Genomic DNA, 23,018 nt, shown 5'->3' on the forward strand with positions numbered 1-23,018 from the left:
CATTTTTGTGTGAGTGTAAGTTTCGATTCCGATCTGGCTGGTTGTCTGACGGACGTGCTGCGTCTCTTTTGTTGTGTTTTTTTTTGCGAACGAGCGAAGAGCGACAGGACCTCTGCGCCCGTATACAAAGTAATTAGCGTTTCGAGAGCCGAATTCAAATTGTGTGCTTGTTTCTCGTGTATTTTGTGGTGTTTGTGCGATCCGATACGAGTGGTCATCTCTTACATATCCCTTTTTATTGTTATTTTTTTTTTTGCAAGTGCCGGGAAACATTCGAATTGGTTGTTGAGCAATATTTATTTATATCAGTTAACTGTAAAGTAAAGCAAGAAATGTTCCATTCTTTTCATTGTTTTCGAAAGGTGTAAAGTAAAAGTAAATAGCAAAAGGCGCAACGAGAATTTGTTCAAATAAGCAAACACTCGATACATTTACATACACATGTGCGCATGTGTGCAGTCCCAAGGACCTCGCGAGACCAAGAAGGAGCGGGCGAAGCAACAGGCAAAAATCACAAACGACAGCAATTGCTGCCCTTTTTATTTGATTTTTGTGTTTTTTTTTTCTGTTGTTTTTGAGTTTGCTGTCGCAGCAATAATATAAGAATTACAAACACAGGCGCATGTGATATACGACCACCACTAGAGATCGCACACACACATACTCATACATACATTTAGGCACACACGGAGGGCGAGGGAGATAGAGTGAGAGAAGGTGGTGGTGGAGAAGCAGGAGGAGGAAAGGAAGGAAAGGGACGAAGCGCAAGCTTATCTCTCCGCTTTTCGAGAAGGCGAACGAAGACGATAAAAGCAAAGCAAACAGCGTACACACGTAAATAAAACAGATCGGCTGTTTTAAAAAATACACACACATATGTATATCAAAAAGGGACAAAGCAAAGCGAAGAATATCTGCCGCTGGTTCATCTTCCTTTTACACATGTGTCTGGAAAATATCCTGACACACACACACACACACACACACACACACACACACACATTACCTCACACACTCGCACACGCATTCGAACGACAAGCACGTGTAATTTCTGCTCCCCGCTTTGCCCTTCTCTCTACTGCCCCCGTGCATCTCTCCCTTTCAACATTCGTCGCTAATCAAACGCTCTCTTCACTTTTTTAGCTGATTTTTTTTATTGTTGCAATGCAATATTCGCGGAACGAATAACAACAACATACATAACTCAACATTCAAGTGCAAAGCAAATACAAATCAAACACAAACGAAAAAGCCAACAAAATAAAGAAATATTGAAAAAACAAAACGAAAAAATTCGCACATTTTTTCCGTCTTGTCCAGTGGAAAATACAACAAATTTAAAAAAAAAAAAAGAAAACAACAACGGCTAAATCAAGTTCAAAATCTGTTCAAAACCGATCAACAAAATGTCTGCTGATATTCTGCAGAAATCAAGAGAGCAGGATGAATCGCATTACTTCGAGCGTGGCGATATATCCAAATACGTAACGGTAAGTTTCCTAGATTTTTTAATAACTACATTTATTTCTTATCAAACTGTTTTATGGTTTTGAATGCTTTATGAATGAAATCGTATAAGAGTAGAGTCTTTTGACGAAATTATTATTGTTAGGTTATTATTTTTATGCGCAAATTAATTCTTGGAAAATGACCCTTGATATTTTGGTTTCCTAGAAATTTAGTAAAACTCAATGTTTTTTAATAAAAATTGCCAATTCACAACCAGAAAAACTTCCAACACTTGGCTAATGCTTGATTTAGTAAAAAGAAAACCCTAAATATTTTTGGGTCGACAACTTAAAACATGCCTGAACCACATGTTTTTTTGGTTTATTCATTTCGGCAGTTGCATTTTGCGCCGTTTTTATATAGCATTGTTAAAAGCAATATGTGCATCGTTTGCTTAATTTCGATAACTTGTTTTCCATTTTTCATTACGTTATATTTCCGTTTTGGTTACACTTGCATTTGTTGGTTGTTATTCCTCATTTTGAAAGCTGATTCATAATTATAATTTCGGTTTGTCAACTCACAAAAAAACAACACCAAAAAAGAGGAAGCGAGAGAGGGGGGGTGGTGCTGTTGGTGGAGAATGAAAATAAGCGACAGACTATAAAGTGGACTAAATAATTGTCTGATAAGGATTTGTGATAAGTGTATTGGTGAAGGGGGCGGGGCATCCTTGCATATCGCGCTCTCCCACTGCCGCTCACGCTCTCTCTCCCTCTCTCCGTCTCCTTACACTGTGCACCTTCTCTTTTTGTCCCTTCTCTTCGCATTTATTTGTTACAATTGGCGTCATCGCAGCAGCATCATTAAAAGCAACAACAACAGTAATAACACCACTCGTGATCATTTACTGTTTTTATATACGTATGTACATATATATATGTGTGATGCATGTGTGCGTGTTGCTGGCAGCGACGTCGGCTGCGCAGCCGTTGATCGACAACAAATTCGATTAACTCAAGTTCCGGGTTTGCTTTGGCTGGATTTTTGTGTTTTTAGTGATTTCTGTTGTATTATTTATACATAATATTTCTTTCATTTGTTTTTGGTTTATTGATTGCTCTCGAATGAGCCAAGTTTGTTATTTTGATTTTTTTTTGTGTATGTTCAAGAGCTCTGTTGCAGCGATTACGTGCAAAGTTTTGCGGTTTTTCGTGTGAAAGCGAGAGGGGGCAAAAAGTAAGAGGAAAAGGGAGACGGCGCAGTGTGTTAGGCTCACTTTTGTTTTGATTTTCTTGTTCTTGTGCCTGCGCTTTTTTTTTTCGCAAATTTGCGTAAACTAAAATGCAAAGCCAAAGGGTCAAGTAGAGTAAAGGAAAAAAAATAACAGTGAGCTGGGAGAAAAACAACAATAAACAATAAAAAATAGGGCCAAGGCAGGTTGACGTCCGATAAAGTTGCAAATGCTTATTGAATGAACTTTGCAATCGATTACCGATAGTCAATCTGCGACTATTCGCATTGAAGTATGTTTAATATTTTCGGTCATTACGCAGCATTTTTTTTTGTTTTTGCTCTGCGACAGCCCAAGAGCAACAACAAATTGCTGCAGAAAGCGAAAGGGCGCCACAAACTCAAACAATTTAACAAACAAACAATCACACAAAAATTAGGAAATGCTGCAGCGCAACTTTTATTAGGCCACAAAATTGTTGCAACTCCTTTGCGCACTAAAACAAAAGTGCAGTTATAATATATATTTAAGATTGCAAAATATATTTTGATCCAAAATTCTTTTGTTTTTAAAAAAATTTAAGTTTTGTTTCTTTCGGCAATAAGTTGAAAAATGGAAGGAAAAGCAAAAGTGTCACGATCTTAGCTTTTCAATTTATAAAAATATTTTTGTTTCGGGTTACATTTACTGCGCCACTTCGTTCGGGTGGAATGTGGTTTGTGGAGTGGAGAGAGGGGCGCAATGGAGAAGGGAAGGGATGGAAAGGCAGAATGGAGAATAGAGTGCCGAAAGAGAAGAGCAAGGGAGCGCCAACTTTAAAATTCACTTTTTCGCATAACTTTTAATTTCTCGTTTTTCTTGGTTTCGTCTTGATTTTATTATGAAATTTATATGCATGTACATTGTATTACCATGTGAGCATTATATGCAGTTTGCAGTGAAACCTCGCTAAAGACTATCACATCCATGTAAAGTAAAACTCTGGTGCTTATATATAGGTTACATTTCAAACTTAATAGTCTGTTTAATTACGATGCCCTTGTTTTCCCTCGCAATTATTATTATTCTCCGATAGTAGCTGTTTGGGCGTGGGTTCACTGTAGTGTGCCTCGCCTGCTTGCTTGGTTTGTATTTTTTTGTTTTTTTTTGTTTTGCCTGCTTCTCCGTTTTCAGGCTGAAAAGTAAAATGTGTAAAATGTGCTTAGTTTGTTATATCGAAATTCCCGTACGTAATCAGCGGTATTGCGTTTCAGCAAACTCCCCCTCCTCCACTCTTTGCCCGACTCTACTTCTCTCTCCTACCTCCACCCTGCACCCCCCGCCCGCTCTCTGCACTACCCTCTCCTGCTGAGATGAGGCTCACTTACACTTGCAGAGCGACAAACGGCGACTACTTTTTACGAATATAATTCCATTTCCTGCCAAGGCGATAACAACAACGTCGTCGTTTTATTTTGATCTGTGTGTTTTTTTTTCTCTCCTCCTCCCTCTTCTTCTTCATTTGCTTCTGCTTCTTCCTATGCGGTGTGTTTGTCCCGACGCCATTGCTGCGCGAAGGAGAAGAAGAAGTGGTGGAATAAGATCGGTGGGGGAGGAGGAGAAGGAGTAGAAGTAGGAGTACAAGGCGGTGGAGGAGGAGTAAAAGAGCGAGTGTAGCGACCACCACCGCTACCTACCTAAACAGAAAAGGCAACAATCTTCAATCCTCACCCTCCTCCTTTTTTGTCCCCCCCCACCTCTGCTCCTTCTTCGTTAACCCTCAACTCTGCCGAACGTCATTTCATTTCATTTCGATCCGATCCGATCCAAAGCGACTCGACTCGACTCGATTAATATGCAGCCCCATCCCTAAAGTCCAGGTCCAATACCGCATATGCCCATATGCCCAGACCCATACCCATACCCATTCCCAATCCCAATTCCCATTCCAAACGAACCGATTCGAAGTCGCAGGCTCGAGTCCCCGATCCGCTCGCCCCGTCTCCCTTACTCCCTCACCCACACTGGCGCACAGTGCAAGCGCAGCGACAGTGTTGCCAGACACAGTTTATATTGAAATTAGCTAGAAACATCTATAAGTTACATATTTATGTATTCTAGCCCTAAGAACGGAGTATCTATATATGTATATTTATCACTGTATTAATCATTTGGCCCTTTAAACTCTCATTGTTTTCGAAAAGATTTCACAATGTCTTTCGAAAATAGCTAAAAGTACACCTGCTTACTGTTGGGACTGCAACCGTTTCCTATTGAACTTGACTAGCAGAAGGAGTTTCGAGTTTCAAGGCATACATAAGTACATATATTGTTCCTGGTTTATGGATGTTTTCTAGAAAATGCATCTGCTATTGTCTGGAGTTCTGGCCGTTTTCTATTGCTTGGCTATAAAAAAGCTGAAGTGAGCACATCGACTAAACTCACTAACCAACAGGCACTTAAACTCATGAAAACGCACATGAGGACATGAGGCCAGGGCAACAACAACAAAAACAACAAGTGTAGTCATGAGTACAGCAACAACAATAACACATTGTCAGCATATTGACTGGCTGACCCTTGTGATACCCTTAGAGTGGGAGCGAGAGGGCAGATAGTGGCGTGGGAAGACGAAGAAGGGGGGGATCCTCAGTTCGTCAAGAGTTTATTAGTCGATGGGGGTTGAAATTGAGGATCACAGCTACCGATTTTCCATCCAAGAAACGTACATACATATCTGGTTTTTATTCGGATTTTTAAAGAAATTGTGATAGAAATAAAATCTCATATTATTTATTTATTAAAACTCTTTATTATTTATATAAAGTGATTTACTTAAAGATTTGTACAGGCAAAGGCCTCAAAATATATAATAGATTGATTTCAAAAAACATACGCAACAGTGTAATATTCGCTGAAACTGAATGGTTCGTTAATTGTTTGTTGCTGTCGCCTCGATGAAAATAAATTATAAATAAGTTATTTGCGTGCCAAGCTACTGGCTGCTTATTATTATTATTTTTATTAATAATAGTCTTATTGCTGTTGGCCGGTTGTCCTCTTATCGTGCAGTTGTAAAAAAATACAAATAAGAAAAACATGCACATCAAATAAATACGAAACACATATACATGTGTATATACAGCAACATGTTCATGTATTTGCGCTCTCTTGCCTTTGTCGTCGCTTTGCTATCTCGCCCACACCAACGCATTTGACAGGCGGCCCCCGCTCCTCAGCGCTCTCGCTCTTTCTCTGGCCTGGCTTTGTGTGGAGAAGGGGGACGAGGGAGAGTGAGGTGGAGAGAGGGGGATGGAGGGAGAGCAAGCGAGCGAGCGAGCCAGGCAGGCGTGCGCAGTGGGGCCCGTTTGCCGTTGGCCAGAAAGGGATGGAGCATAGAGGCGAAGACACTTCATATTCTATTGTCATTTGTTGTCGCTGTTGTTGTAATCTTGAAATTGTCTTGGCTGTGCTGTTGTTCTCATTGTTGTTGGTATTATTGCTAATGGCCGCTCAATTGAGTGCCAAAGTACATCTCGCCCCTCCCTCGCTCCGTTGCCCACCTATCATCCTACCCCCCCTCTCCCTCACGCCCTCATCTGTTTGTTTGTTGTTTGCATGCACAGGAAAAAATCCGATTTGGATATTAAAATAACAGAAATGTGCAGAAATAAAGCTATTGGACAGAAGTGGGCTTTGAACTCGGTTTTTTACCTTTTCATCCATTAATTCATTTGATAATAAATATGTTCTTATCAGTTAATCTGATTTTGCTCTCAGTGGCGTTAAAGGCGGGTATTTTGCATTCAGAATCGATCTGAAGTTTAAATTTTTTCCTGGATTCTGGAAATGTGTGGAATATTATATTATTCACGGGCTTATTGTTATTCGTAGAACACGATATTCCCGCCTGTATCTCTCGCGGTTTTATAGTTTGCTTCGCTTAATAATTTCGTTAATATGTATTTCCATTATGCTGGCTAGCATTTGCTTTTCACGCTTTTCATGCGGGCCACCCTACAAAAAGTGTTGCGCTTGCAAACCTGGTTTTTTTTTCCCCCAATATATATTTTGGTGTTTCAGCTTTTTTTCTGATTGCCAATCCAGTCCACACAACGAAATCCACCGAAATATCCAATCCAATCGAATCTATTATATAATAAAGTCGCGATCGAATGAGGACGCTGGCAGCGCAGTCGGCGTCAGCGTCGGCAGAGAGCCCCGTTCGTTTAGTAGATTTCCATTCACATTCACTGTCGCTTTTTGCGTTTTGGTTTTGTTTTTGCTTTTGCGTTTGGCTTTTTTCCCTTGTGTCTTTGCTTTTTGGCTTTTGTTTTGCGGGTTTTGCCGATAGCGCTATCTCTGTCTGGCGCACACTCACACACACTTGAGCACTCTGCAACTGGTTTTGCAGGACCACAAAGATAACAAAAAACACATGTGAGTTTTTGTTTTTTGTTTTTCCCTCTGTTCTAAGCAACCCCCGATATATTTTAATCACGATTTCGATCGGATTTTTGTTTTTGAGAGTCTCACAACCACGTGTTCAACACATTTTCAACATGTTGATCTTGCTCTCCATCCCTCTCTCTCTCTGCACAGGAAAAAATATGAAGTTTCAAATGGTTTTTAATATCTATCTGTACACATATAGGATACCTTTGCTATTTACACAAAGAAAAGCATAATAGTTTCAATACCTTTTAGCATTTATAGTTACATTTATTTATTTTGCATTTTAGACACCACCTTTTTTCCTACGTGTATCCCTTATTGTTTGATTGTTTTCAGCGTTTTCCGCTTCTTGTTCTTTGTTTTGTTTGTGCGGGTTATCAAATAGCCGATAAATTATTGGCGCTGGAAAAAGGAATGAGCAAAGCGAGTTGAAAAAGAAGGGTAGGTTAAAGAGAACCGAGAAGAATCAAAAGGGATCAATGCAACCTGCGAAAAGGGACCAAAAAGAAAGGTAGAGAAATACCTACTGATCTTTTGCTATCTTTACCGCAATATCAGCCCTTCCTATTTAACAGACTTCTATAATTTTATTCACTACTCATTTTCAAATAAATTTGACATTAATTTAATAGACTACATAATACATAATGACTATACACATGATGATTTTATTTAATTTTATATGGTACTATAAATCAAAAACATCGCAAAGGCATTTGTAGATAGTCCACCTAATTAAACCTTCTAGACCCCAAAAAATTCTATCGCGCTTTTTCGTGCCTGCTAAGCTGTTGAAAATAATAAACAAGTTTATTTATTGGTTGCTTATTAAAGTGTTTTCGATGATCCAAACAAATCTTTTAAATGGAATTCTACCGCGAATACTTAGTGGGTCTTATCAAATCATTATTTTTTGACGTTTCATTGTAACTTCTGGAAAATTCCAATTGCCTGCAAAATGGAATCTCTGATTTTCGAGCAATCGCCGGTGTTTTGAGTTGAATAAAAAGTTGATCTCTCTCGCTTTTCGTTTTATATTGGTTTTTTTTTTATTTTGTTTGTTAAAGTTTTGTGTACATATATCGTTGTTGTTTCTTAGTTAAGTTATTATTGCTCTCGTTAGTTTTTGTTGGTCTTGTGCTCATACATACATATATCAGTTGTGCGCTTTGCTTATCGCTTTTGAGTAGCAACAAAAACAGCAGCCAGCGAAAGATTATTACTGTATGAACTAACTAACCCAATAATAAGTATTCTTATCACATTAAATCACACGCATACATATAGACACACACACAAACACACACATATGTACACAAAGACAGATTCATAGCTGCACTTTAGATCGCGCGTGTGTCAACAGAGAAAGAGCGTCGTTTCTTCTCAATCTATACTTAAAATGTGTGTTTTTCCTTCTTTTTTTTTTTTTTTTTATGATTTACGTGCCTGGCCTGCACTTGGTTTGGCTGAGAGAAAAGAGCACATACAAGTGTGCATAGGACAGATAGGAGTTGTTGGGGTTGAGGTTTCGGTGAAAGATTGGAAGGGGGTCACTGCCACTGCCATGTGCTCACAAAACAAACACGGCCATACATACATCCATACCATAAATTTGCCGGGCCAAGTGATAAGCACTGAAGAAAATCAAGAGAGTGTAGAGAGCACAGAACAGAGAACACAGAGTAAAGAACGTAAAAACATGGCCACAACAAGCAGAGAAATTGCTAGGCTTACGTTTATCACAAGATGATATACTATTCATACATAATTCCCCACTTAACGCCGTAGATGTTGGAGCACAGCCACACTGGCAGCTAAATGTGAAAAGCGGGCACACTAAAGGTCAGGAGATGTTCTGTTCATCATTTTATTTATCAAAGTCATAAAGTTTGGAACAATACATCTTTATTATAATAGCTATAACTGAGTGCTATAACTTTGAAACGTTACCTATCAAATTCATCATTGTTTGATTTGTTTATGTTCAGCTGATTTCGACATTTCCCTCCCTTATAAGTTTTCCTGTCACCATCCATGACATAGTTTTCGTAATTCGGGCTTTATATAGAAACAGTAAAAAACACACAATTCAATTTCGAAATGTTTGCCGCTGACCGGTATACACATACATATATGTACACACATTAAAGCTCAGCCCTTCTTTTTGCCCTCGAAACGGATTAGTTTGGTTCGGCTTGGCTAGGATTGGATCGGATCGGATTGGATCGTATTGTTTTGGGATCGTATTTTAATCGAGTTCTCAGTCGGCGGCTAGGGATTTATTTTATGGCATTTCTTGTCCCCAGGGGAAAAACACGCAGCGAAATGTGAATGATGGGGATTGGAAGTGGGACTGGGATCGGGATGGGGACCGGGAGCGTGGGGGAGACATCAAAAGTCACTCCACAACCACAACACACACCACATAAATACACACACACACACAAGCACGCAGGCCAAAACAATCAGAGGGAACCCAAACGAAAACGAGAGACCCTCGATAAGGTTCGACGCTCTGGACACCCCGTCGTCTGATAAGGAGACTCACAGACGGCCGACTGTAAATGGGGGATACTTAACAACAAAAAACTAAAGAGGTGCTGGAAGAGGGTTGCAACTGGAGCAGAGGTTACGGCAAGTGCAAAGGGGTCGCGATCGCCATGATGGGTTTCGTGTTCAGTTTTCCATTTTTACATTTGAATTTGGATTTGGATTGTAGTTTTCCCAAAACCAAACCTATACAAATAATGGTGTTAGCACCACGAAGAACTCTTCGTGGTTTATCTGTGCAAACAAGCAATCTATGTGGTTATCTTGAATTCATTTTCCAGAAAGTTTGAACTCCAAGTAACTATAAACTTCTGATTCAATAAAAACGTGTGAAACTTGAGCTTCTTCGTTACTAGACGAAATGTTGTGTGTGTAAGTCAAGCTCCTGGAACTAGAAATATACTGTGTTTTAATGCGAACTGTGCATTTTCGTATTGCGTGAGACGAAAATAAAAAAAAAACTGGAAAATAGGTAATTCAATCCAGCAAAATATGTAATTGGAGAGTTTGATCGTTAAAAAGAAATGCAGAAAGTGCATTTCTCTTTTCCGGTTGGATTGTTTGGTAATAAATCACTATCCGAGCAATTTTTGTTGTTGTCCGAATCGAATTTCCGGAATCAAACAAAATGTACGAGTTTTGTGTTAGTTTATAATTATAATATCATATACAACAATATAAATGTAGCATGGCTTATGTATGTGGTCAAACATGGAGCTTTTCATGTTATAACATATTGGGTAATATGAGCTAATTTTTGTGTTTTAGGTTAAGATTACCTTGAAAATGATAGCTTCCACTTTTTCTTTCTACCATCTGATACATATCTACCATCTCTATCTCTATCTCTATCTCTATCTTCGTCTCCCTCCCACTTTGCTCCCATTCGAAACTCTCCATTTCGATTGCATAACGGTGGCTTTGTGCTCCCCAGCTCTCTCCCTCTCCCTCTCTCTCGCTCCACTGCTGTTGTGCGCGTACGTGTGTGTGTGTGTGTGTGCAAAAGGTCTCCATCATCCATCTCCCTTTCTCCACTTTACCTCATCACTCCCCATTAGCCCCCCTCTCTTCGCCTTTTGCATTTGTTTGACTGGTTTGCTTAAGCAAAACAAAAACGGCAATTGCAACATTTTATATGTATTTCCCTTCCTTTTTTTCGCAAAAAAAAGAGAGAGAGAGACAAAGCAATAAAAAAAGCGCTGCGCAGACGCAACGCGTTGCGACAGAGGAGGAAGAAGAAGACAATGATTATTATGTTTTATTTTATTTGATTTTATTTTTATGCACATCGATTAAAGACGGAACTATCTTGGATACGAAATTCGATTTGTGAGTGGATTTGTTGGTTTTTTGTTTATTCACTTCAGTGTTATTTCTGTGCCGGATTTTGTATCTGTACAGTGAGCTCCCCTTACAGTAGACCGCAAAATCAAAGCTATCATATAAAGTTAAACGCTTGCTGTGTAATGTTTAAACTCAAAAGAAAACAGATAAAAATATTGCGTGAATGGCACGGTCATTATCTAATATGTCCCAGTATTCACTGTACTTCTCGTGAATTTCGTTCAAAAGCTATGTTTTTATGGTTGTTGTGCTCCGAATTTAGCAAGGCCAAGCTGTGAAGTTTTCTTTTATTGTGTTTTATTATGTGATTTTCGTTGTTGCCAATTATTATTATGTGAGCCGGTTCGACCAACAACAAAAACAAAAACAAACAAAAAAAACAAGGAAAAGAAACAACAAAGCGTACAAGAAAGAAGCGAAAAGCAGAGATGAGAAGAGGAAGAGACATCGGCGGACGGACGCTTGGCAATGAAACGAAACGAAACTGGCACGGCGGCAGTTGCGCATGCGTCTTGTCTTCTTCCCCTCTCTGCCCATTGTACCCCACCTCCCCCACCCGCCCTGCAAACACTCTCGCTATCTATGCCTCGTTATTTCGCTTACCAAATATTAACAGGCGACCAACGAACCAACGAACGAACGGATGGACAATGCAAACGACACGAAAATGTGAAATGCTCCATTCGACGCCACGACCTAGACCTCAATCGATGGATTGGATGGCCCAAAACCCAAACCGAAACCCAAACCCAAAACCCAAACCCAAAACTGAATAGTGAATACTGAAAACTGAAAACGGAAGACTGTGTAGAAACCATATAATCGAATACAATCACTTGAAAAGCCCAAAAGCAGAGGCTGTTAAATAATATTATGTAAATACATTTATTTCCCCTCTTCCTTCTAATCAAAGGAATCCCATCTCAAAAGAGTTCCAGTTCAGGTCACGAATTTATCCATTGTAGCATTGCTTAAGTGCTAGAACTTTTGATACCCTCGTTGTGCCAGGTTTTTCCAGATAACTTGTAGTTTATTATTATCGATTTCATGTCTTGTTTATATATCCGTTTAATCCGTGCTGTTTATTCGCCGATCTTCACTTTAAAAAATATTTTAATTGTTATAGCTAGAAATGCATCGCTTTTTCTTCCAGTGCAGCCATGTTGCTTTGTGTGCTTATCAGTTGCAGATCGTGTTTGGAAGTGGGGGGGGATCGTCTGTTCTAGATTGTTTTGTTGTGTGCTTGCGGGCCATCAATCGATCAAAACTGATCACTGATCAGCCGTCGAGAATGGAAAGGGGGAAATGCAGTCCAATGCAATGCAATGCAAAATGCAATGGAAATGAAAATGGAAATGGCGATGGAAATCGACATCGAATTGGAATGCATGCGATTGAGAATGGGAATGAAAATGAAAAGCAATGAAAAACTCGCATGACAGCCGCATGTGTTAATTACCAATTCAAATTTGCCCACAACAACAATTAAACTCGCTGCGATGCGATGCGATACGATTGCTTTTGTTTCTGCTTAACAAAATCAAAAAATCAAAAAATAAAAAAAAAGAAAAAATAAATCTATAGAAGGGGGGGTAAGAGTTTTGTTTTATGTTTTTCGTTTACGTTTAATTTGATCTGAGTCTGGCTGCTAATCAAATTTCGTTGGATAGAAATCTCGCACTTTGCATAGAAAATTTGAAGCTTACCTTGAACTTTAATTGAACCGCAAAGACTACGCGGTCTGTGTAAATATGGAAATCAGATGCGTACGTACATATATATATATATCGCATCTCAGATCGCCGATCTCGGATCTTTATCTTTGCGCTACGATCGATCCTATAGCTACTGGCATACATACAGATATATACAGATACCCATCCCTAACTAAATGGAAATAACTTGATTTAATTGCTAATGTTATTCCCCCGGGGCGATTAATAGATGCGATTTATATCTGTACAGTGCTGGGCAAAATATTAGTGTTTCCAGTTCCTCTGGTTGTTGATTAAAATTTCTGCTTGTTTATAAATAAATTAAATACAGATAGCGATGAGTGCCATTGAAATCCTATCTGCTGATCCACCACTGTATTTGGATACATAGTATATAGTAGCGCCACGCCCCCTCGCCTCTTTCCATCTCTTTTTAGCCGTTCGTGCAGGTTGGTCGGCTATTATAAATAACACTCAATAATAACTTTGTATTCATTTCCAATTCGCATATATGAACAGAATAAAGATTGTCTGGGTGTGAGTTTGTTGTTGTTTTTGTACCTTTTTTTTTCGTTAATTTTATTTTTACCATTGTATTGGTGTTAGCTCATCGAGGTTATGGATATTGCGTCGTCGTCATCGCGACGTTGTTGTTGTTGTTGTTGTTGCTTTTATTGGTACGGCTTTATAAACCAGTTAGTCCAACCGAAAAAAATTAAACAACAAAAATAACAAAAAAAAAAAAAAAAAGCCAACAACAGCAGGTCTTCAGCATCTCGCACACACTCACAGCAAGTCGGGTGTATCTGTGTGAACGTGTTTATGAGACACAAACAAGTAAGCAGCAACAACAATCGCCGATCTTACCTAACAGCCCCGTGAGCCAAGACCTGAAACAACACACACACTCGATAAGCTATATACACTGGAATAAGCTACATATACATATGTATATCTGCATAACTATATAGTACTGCTTCCACATGTAAGCCGTGAGTTGTCCCAAAAGTAATGCCAAATCTCCCAGCTTACAGCTTAATCGATTACCATTGCGGATCTCAGTTATCTCAGTTATCATAGAATGGTTTCAATGGAATATGGTGTGGTTCCATTGGTATTCATACCATTTCATGTAATACCATTGGCAAATCTTGCAATGAGAAATATATAAATTTATATAGTTTGTGCAAAGTAAATGTTAGGCAATCTGAACGAGCTTGAAAAAACAGGTATTAAGACGTTTATTACAGCACCTCTGCATTTGTATGTAATGTTGCAAGGCATTTAAAGTGCATTGAGAAAAGCTCAGTTACCAGAGAAAGATACAAAGGCTATAGGAGCATTGCTCAAGGAGACTGAAAACTGTAGGGAAGAACTCAAATCGAAAATGAATCAACTAAACTAACCGCATGCAAAGTGTTTTCATACGAAGTAACGATTCAAGTACTTTGACAACAGCCAGCTCCTTAAATACAGCTTAAAAGTGACCTTAATTATGCGATTAAAGTGCAACTATGTGTATATTTTCACTTGCAAAAAAAATATGCAAAAACAATAAAAGAACAAGAGGCATCAAGGTCTATTGCTCGTAAACTCCTCTTTCACTCTTTGCCAAATTTCTAGTATTCCCCACTCACACATTCTCTATCTCTCTGTTTCTGTTTCTGTCTAGTCTTCTGTTGTTTTTTTTTTATTTCTTTTCTTAACCCACCGCAACAATGAAACGGAAAACAGAAAAACCAGGCGATCAAAACACAAGTGGCAAGACAACAGTGGGAAGAAAGCGAGGGGGACTAAGAAGAGAGTCTTCTATCAGCAAGTAGAAAAGTAGAAAAACGCAAGAAGCGGTAGAAAAATAAGCCAAAGAAGCATGACTGAAAGAAAAGTAAACTTATTTTCATTTTCAAATGAAAGGGAAATTCTCGACTAGACGCAAGAAGGAGAGAGGAACAGCGAGAGCGAGAGAGAGATCGAGAGATTTAGAGCCGCCAGTAGAAAGAGACGGCTAGTGGGCGATAGAAAGAGAGCGTGGCTTAATACATAACAAACACGAGGAAACCAGGAAAACAAGAAAAAGAGTAGAAAAACAAGAGCTTTGAAAAGGACCCCAGACTCTGGCACTTACCCCCTCAATCTGCTCTTCTGGCCAAATGGGTCTTAATCTTGTTTTTACACAAAACGCACCGAAGAAACGCAGGGCGCGAAGTGTGTGGAGAGGGGGATTGTCTTAAAGTTGTTTTTTTTTTTTGTTTTTTCGAACTCGAACACGTTTACAGGGAAAGAAAAAGACGTCTTTCCTTGCCGTTTACCCCTTGCCATTGCCATTTTATCGCCCATTACTCACTACTCACTCACACCACAAATCGAGTTTATGCGATCCGCTCTTTGCGAAATCAGTTCACGAATCGGAGTCATAACTTGACCATGAATTCAAACACCGACGTCGTTGTCCCCAAAACAGCTGTGCAAAATTAAACAAAACTAATTGACACACAAATAATCGTAAAAAATAAAAGCGTCGTGTTTTTGAAGGTTATCTTTGGGTTTTTCGTTGCGGAAGTGAGATTTCTTCAGCGATACCGATTTTCACTTTCAAACGGACTGTTCAAGTTGCTAACCCAACAAATTTGGGTTGCGATCTAGTTTTCACTTTCGATTGGTAACTTCTTTTTTTTTCTTTCTTAATTTTTTGTTAATGAATATTGCATTTTAGTTTTAAAGATATTGGTGTGCAATCATAACTTCTATCAAGTTTTGTCTTAAAGCTCAGAAGAACGTACCAATAATTAGAGGTAAATGAAGTATTTTAATTAGTTTAAAATGTTCAAAAGGTATCTGTAACAACTGTATTAAATAATCCCAATGAGTTGATTATCCATCAGATGATAATACAAACGATAAGTCTACAAGTGAAGGCTTACTATTTAATTATGAAATCATTAGATGAAGACATGTACTTTTTGTGCCTTTGCACATGTAGTACTTTTCAAGGGTGGCCTCGGTTTTTTACGGATTTTTACGCGGTTTGCGAATGAAGAAATCGTAATTTGCCAGGCATAAACTTGGATCTTATTTATGGTACTTGGTTTGGTGCAAGCCAAAGGCAGAAAGCAAAATCAAAAGCTTGAGCAGGAGGCAGCAACCGTATCCGCAGTCGCAAAGATGCCGTAAGCGTTGAAGTTGGTCAAAAAGAAAAAAAAATATATATATATAGATATATATATAAAAAAGAAATAGCGCCAAAGGTTTGCTAAACTTGTTGCGCTTGCTCGTTAATGTTTATGTATTTTTTTCCTTTTATTTTTTTTTTGCTGCTGTCTGCGCAGAGTTACAGACTGAAATTGAAACTGAAACTGGGAAACTGAGAGACGTGGAAACAGGGTTGCCAGGTGCTCGTCAATGTCAGCTGACTAATTAACGATGCAATGCAGGAAGTTCGGTTTCATTTCTTATAACGAGAGGAAAACCCAGAGATGTGTATGAGCAAGGCCTACGTACTTTTAGTACTTCAGAGAACTGTCATTTATGTGCAATACATTCTCTTCGATTTAATACAGAACTTTCAATGTGTAAACAGAACTTGATGTGGTTCTAAAATCTCCTTAAAGTGGTTTGGCAGTAGAAAAGTATACTTACCCTTCAATGCCAATGCCAATGGTGAAATAAAAGTGAAGCACAAATCAAGAGAACACGATGCCAAATGGGACGAAAGATAAGATAAGCGATCGGTGACAAGAACAAGAACATTGTGTATACATATATGGCTTCTAAACTGATTGGCCAGGCAAATTAATTAATTGAACATTTAAATTGTTTTGTTTCGTTTCGTTTGGCCCGTCCAGCCTGTTCTCAAAATGGAATGGCATCGACTGGAATTACACATGAAATTTCAAGGAATGTCTACTGTTGAAATCGGACCAAAAGATAACCTAAATGATGTGCATGCATATGTACATACATATATAAATATTTATTTGTTATGTGCCACATCTGATGTCTGGTCGTCTTTTTTATGTGTCTTGAAATCCCATAGAGCCCCCAGTTTCAGTCCCAGTTCCATTCGCATCCCAATCTCGCGAGATAACGACACTATAAGTGGGCTATATCGTTCTGTAATCTCGTGTGGTGGTGCTCCATATTTATACAACTTGAGCATCATCTGCGAGTCCGCAGTGCAAATCTAAATCCTGTGACTTGACTCTCTTGAGCAATAAAGTTTATGGTGAAAATAATCGTACACTTTTCCACTGTCTTGTGTTTTTATTAGATACAAAAATCCCTGAAAGCTGCTGTAATTCTATTCCGTTTTTATTTTTCATAAAATGTATATTTAATTTTTTTTATATTGCTTGCTTTTGATTCATACATTTTTACTTAGTGACTAGTCTTGTATTGATTTTAGATCAAATTGGACACCCTGGCAACCCTGTTTTCGCTCGCTGCGCATGCGCCACCGTCTCGTGCTGTCCCACTTGCACCCACGGGCATTGCCACACACCCTCAATAGCTCCCTTTCTTTCCCACTTGTTGAGCAAGCCAACCAGTTTATCGTCTGCAAATTGAGTTGGGTTTTTTCTCGTTTTTTGTTGTTTTTTTTTTTTTTTTTTTTTTTTAACATTTTGGACAGGGGAAGCTTACGAATGGGGGATTGGGGCTTGCTGAGGCGGTTGATTGCTGGTTGTTGGTTGTGTTGGGGGCCCCAAAAATCTTGTTGTTGTCTTTTTGTGGTAGCTCCGGCTGGCTTTTGAGCTTCGCTTTTTCTGAGCCTCAGCTTTTCTGCCTTTCGTGTTGTTGGCTTGAACTTGAGCTCTATACATATGTAATTGGTTGGTTGGTTGGTTGGTTGGTAGTGATTGCTGCTGCTGCCTGCTGTTGTTGTTGTTGTTGTTGTTGCTGTTGTTGCTGTTGCTGCTGCTAGTTTTGGCCACGCTTGATGGAGTGGGCTAAGTGCCCAAGTCTGTGTATCATCGGAGTGTCTCTGCGTCTATGTGTGTGTCTGTTAACTGGTTGCATAACATGTTACAGCATCGCACGAAAATGAACAGGCCAAGTCCGACGTTGCGTTCCCAAAAAAAAAAAAAAAAAAAAAAAAACAGAGAGGAAAAAAACGAAAAAAAAAAACCGAAACTGATGACGACATGAAGCCAGGGGGCGGGAAATGGGGGGGTTGTATTGAAAGAGTGGTAACAAAGTGGTAAGAAAAAGCGGCAACAACGAGTGGCTCAAAAGTAAAGGCCAGAAGGGAAAAAAGAGAGGTAGCTGGTTTTTCTTGGCTCTGGTGTTTAATGTCTGGAAAATTATAACATTTTTGTGTGCCTTTTGCAATATTTCTTAGTCGTCTATTTCTTTTTCCCAAGTGTGTGTGTGTGTGTTGGGTTTTTCTGTTTTTGCTTATAGGTCAAGTTAAAAGTAAAAGTAAGCTTGGCTTTTAACTTTGTGCTGCTTTTGCCTTTTGGTTTTGTTGTTTCATTTATTTTTATTTTCATTTCGGTGTCTTGCGCTTCTTTTTACGTCCTCTCTTTTTTTGAGTTTTTTTTTTTGATTATTTTTTGTTGTATATTTGCGAAATATACGCTCGTTACGTATACGTCCGAGAGACACACAGAAATTGATTTTTCGCTTATCGCCTTTTGCATTCGCAGATGAACGATCACTTGGGTGATTTGGATCGCATACAACGCGAGGTGCGTAAGGAAATAAGGATGCTCCTCGTCCACGGCGTCAACTCGGATCAGCAGCAGCACCAGCAGCAACAGCAGCAGCCACATCGCCTCCATGGCGCCCTCACACGCACCATTTCACAGCCGGCCCAGCTCATCCAGCAGCAGCAGCAGCAACAACAGCAGCAACAGCAGCAGCCACCTGTGTCCAGTCTGGTGACCATCACCGAGAACCTGGGCAACATGAACCTGCACCGGAAGCTGGAGCGCACCCAGTCGGAGCCACTGCCGCCACAGCAGCCGATGAACACATCCAGGTAAGCTGGGGAGGAATACCCCGAAATCGGAAGCCAAGGGATCAAGGAATGCCAGCAAACGGCATTCTTACAAGATCTCTGAAGCTTCAGCTGAATTTCAGTTAAGCCCAAATCCTTGACAAGAACTCACAAGTAATTGCGACCTTCGAACCCTTTTGTTTTTAGATACAAGACCGAGCTGTGCCGTCCGTTCGAGGAGGCCGGAGAATGCAAGTACGGCGAGAAGTGCCAGTTCGCCCATGGAAGCCACGAGTTGCGCAACGTGCACCGTCATCCCAAATACAAGACGGAGTACTGCCGCACCTTCCACAGCGTGGGCTTCTGTCCCTACGGACCGCGCTGTCACTTTGTCCACAATGCGGACGAGGCCCGCGCCCAACAGGCCGCCCAGCAGGCGGCGGCCCAGGCATCCAAGTCCTCACCCCAGTCGCAGTCACAGCAGTCGCCTAAGAGCAACCAGAGCAGCAATCAGAGTAGCAACAGTAGCACCAGCAGCAGCGCCGGCGGCGGCAACAACCATAACAACAACAACAACAACAATAACAACAATAGTAGCCAGTTCTATCTGCCGCTGAGCCCACCGCTGAGCATGAGCACAGGATCGGACCGTGAATCGCCCACCGGATCACTGTCGCTCAGCCCCACCAACTCGCTGACCAGCTTCCCGTTCCACGATGCCCTGCCGCTGCAGCACGGCTATTTGGTCTCGAATGGCGCCACAAGCAACAGTTCCGCCTCGTCCACATCGTCGGCGTCTGGACTGGGTCTGGGCATGAGCATGGCCATGGGCCAGGGCATGATCATCGGTCAGGGTTTGGGAATGGGTCATCATGGACCGGCCACACCGCCGGAGAGCCCCAATGTGCCCATTTCGCCAGTGCACACACCGCCGCCATACGATGTGGTGGTCAGTGGATCTGGAGCGGGCAACAATGCCTTGGGCAGCAGCAAGCAGCTGCTACAGAAGAGCGTCAGCACACCGATGCAGCAGGAGGATACGCCCAGGCTGCCGGTATTTAATCGTCTCAGCTCGGGAGTGGAGGCCTACCAGCAGCAGTCCAACTTGGGACTCTAAGGGCGAGGCGAGGCAGTCCGCAAAACAAAAATGAATTAAAAGCAACCATCCAGCATATCCTACTCACGCCCATCAAAGCATCCCTCCATCAACAAAAAACCGCATCCTTGACAAAATCTCAGTAACGACCTATACCATGGAAACTGGAAACAACTACTCTCGCAGTGCAATCCAAACCCAATTCAAATTCCCCAAGGCAACTGGATTTCCGGGGGCACATCCTTCGATGCAAAACATGTGTGTATGAAGTATACGCCACCGAAATAGCAGGCCACTGCCAAGCAACAGACATACATCCCTCCCCTTTCTAAATATGAACCGATCTTTGATATGAATTCTCTCATTGCTGTGACAGTCAAACGTAATCGTTATAATCGTTATATGAGAAGGACCGAATAACAGACACTACGGGACAATTAGGTAGATAGATACGTAAATGACAAACAAACAATCCAAGCAAACGATGATCTTAAACTATAACTAAATACTAAAAACTAACAAAAACAAAACAAACAAACAAAAAACAAAGCAAGCACGAAAGCTAAAGCTAAACAAAACATTCTTATGAACTAGACAAGATGAAGAGACGAAGATGACGAAAAGGACTATTGGGAATCTTCAGCGAATGTTGCTCAAATCAAATCAAAACCCACGGCCAACGACGAATGTGAAAATCGTTCCTGCATTTATAGAAACTACTGCAGTGCACCAATTAGAACCCATGCACACCTGTCGCTTTTGTTCAATACTTATACGCCACGCACTTTGGATAAGTCTTATGTAAAAAAAAAAATTGATTACCGGCTTGTATATATATATACATATATGGCCAGCACCTGTGTATATATAACTTTTGATGTGGATAAATAGAGAGATAGAGAGAATATAGAGTTGGTCCGATGTCTTCCAGTCCAAGCCAAGCCAATTAATCAATCAATCCATTCAGATGAGAATGATAGACGAACAGAAAACAATGCTAAGAAAATTCTTTAATTTATTATTTTTTGCTAAATTTATGTAATAGAAAACGTTGTGTACATACGAGAGTTAATATTTTGATAAAGATAATAAATTATAATTACCAATTACCTTACGTTTACGGTTAAATGATGATCTTGGATGATATGAATATTATTGATGATATACCTCTGCAAATCGTGCAACTAATCACAACAACAAACAAACAAACAACAACAACAACCAACAACAACAACCAACGAGCAACCAACAATTTTTCATTTTGAGAGGAAATTTTTAATGGAATTTTGTCATTGATTTGAGATATATTATTTTTTTGTCTGAATGACTACGATTCTTTGTACTATTTAAATCGATCTATGAAATGGAAATGCTGATTTTTAAACACCATAATTTATTTTCACATCTATTTACATAAAACATACCAGATATATTTTATATGCAATTAATGTTAATAATTTATGAAAACAACACATGCAAAACACTCAGACACACACACACACACATATATATTTTGACCATTGATAATTTTATGTTTTTTATATGGTATATGCGACAGATCATTTTGTTTATTATATATTATTTTTATTTAATTTATTTTACAACTTTTTCTTGATTTCTTCTATTTTTGGGTGCAGTTATATAATTTTAGTGTTATGAGAGACCCTTAATTTATATACAACTTATATAAAACCATATTATAATTATGCTTACGTCGATGATAATGAAGTACATGCATATGTAATAAAAGCGAAAAAAACAAAGGAAAACCTTAACAAAAAAAAGCCTATTTAAAATATTTATGTAGGGAAAACCATCCGAATGTCAATCTTTGAATGTGTCGGAAAAAAAATGAAAGAAAAAGCGATTTATTTAAGGCCGGAAAGTGAAAAAAGCAACAAAAAAAAACAAAAAGCAAACTGAGTACAGTGTTAGAAATTTAAAACCAATTAAACTGAGCAAACGAAATAGAAACTTAATAGAAATATTTAAATTATTTTTGTACACATCTTTTGCCCTATTCAAATGTATATGTATAAATATGTAAACTGTAACCTGTATACAGCGACTTTTTTTTGTGAAAATAACTTATATCAGAAAAATTGCTGAATTGCAATTCAAATCAAACTAAATCAAATATTTAATTACTCCTATTTATTATTATCTCTTTCACTCGGCGTATTAATGTTACATAACGACCAACAGCAGCGAGAATTTTAAGCATGACTTAAAACAAAAAGCAAAAAGCAAAAAAAAACGGCCGAGGAAAGAGCAAATTCCACGCGTGTTTATCAATCTGTGTGCACCGCGCGCGAGGGGGGTAAATAATTCTCAAAGTGCCTTATCGTTAATATTATGTATAAATTAAATACACACAAACACACAAATTATGTATAGTCTTGTGGAAATGGAAAAAGGAAACGCAGAGACAGAGTGCAAAAGGCATATTAATTATTTATTATTATATTAAAGTCTATTTTATTATACTTTCGATTTACTTTGATTTTACTTCCCATCCCAAAAACAATTGTTTTTGTTTGTACTCCGATACGCATTGGAATCGGAATTGATCAGAATAGAAAGTTACGGCAGCGTGCAAAGGTTTACTGTAATACCTAATACCTATATTTAACATACTTATATATATTATACTGTTTTTTTGCTCCATTTAATTTTTAAAAACTCTAACTTAGACCTGAGCTTTGGTTATCATCATGATGATTATTCTAATTTTTTTTAACGCGTTCTTCCCTTTGTACAACAAACAAAGAAAAACAAAATAAAACTAAACTAAAACCGTGCCCCGCATGAAGCAAGTGTGGTCTAATCGAAATGAAAACCTACTCTTAACACTTATCCAAGTCGTCTTCCTTCTAAGAAAAATGATAAGTAAACACTAAACTATAATGTGGTACTCTTGAATGATCGATAAACAAAGGAGAACAAGAAATGTAATGCCAGTTGAATTATACACTATTTATATATATATATACTTTGTTCGTTATTTATATAACCATATACCATAATTTTTTTCATTGATATCCGCCTTGGCAACAACAAATGCAGAATCAAAACAAAAGATATGCAAAACAAAAAAAAAATAAATAAATAAACACTTACCTTAAAAAAAAAAACAACGAAAAAGACAAAACAACTAAGAAATGAACACAATCTGTACATGAATTTTGTTAATGCTGAAACATGCCTATTTATGCTTCCATTGCAACACTTTTGTGCGTATTTTTATATAGAAAATTAAAA

At 39.0% G+C, this 23,018-nt stretch overlaps 1 protein-coding gene across 1 annotated transcript; it reads left to right on the forward strand.

Annotated features, from left to right (window-relative positions):
- LOC120457146 (protein TIS11) lies at nt 1-23,018 on the forward strand. The gene is made up of 4 exons (XM_039644417.2): nt 1-129; nt 1,144-1,490; nt 18,369-18,703; nt 18,869-23,018. Exons 2-4 carry the CDS (start codon nt 1,407-1,409, stop codon nt 19,776-19,778), a joined length of 1,329 nt encoding a protein of 442 aa, XP_039500351.1. The 5' UTR covers nt 1-129; nt 1,144-1,406; the 3' UTR covers nt 19,779-23,018.

This window comes from Drosophila santomea, chromosome X (assembly GCF_016746245.2).
Source record: "Drosophila santomea strain STO CAGO 1482 chromosome X, Prin_Dsan_1.1, whole genome shotgun sequence".
NCBI lineage: Eukaryota > Metazoa > Arthropoda > Insecta > Diptera > Drosophilidae > Drosophila > Drosophila santomea.

What these genes read in the sequence shown, in the direction of transcription:
- LOC120457146 (XM_039644417.2), top strand. Translation starts at nt 1,407, where the DNA reads ATGTCTGCTGATATTCTGCAGAAATCAAGAGAGCAGGATGAATCGCAT. An exon ending in ATATATCCAAATACGTAACG is followed by an intron (nt 1,491 to 18,368) that starts GTAAGTTTCCTA and finishes TTGCATTCGCAG; the next exon opens with ATGAACGATCACTTGGGTGA. An exon ending in CAGCCGATGAACACATCCAG is followed by an intron (nt 18,704 to 18,868) that starts GTAAGCTGGGGA and finishes TTTTGTTTTTAG; the next exon opens with ATACAAGACCGAGCTGTGCC.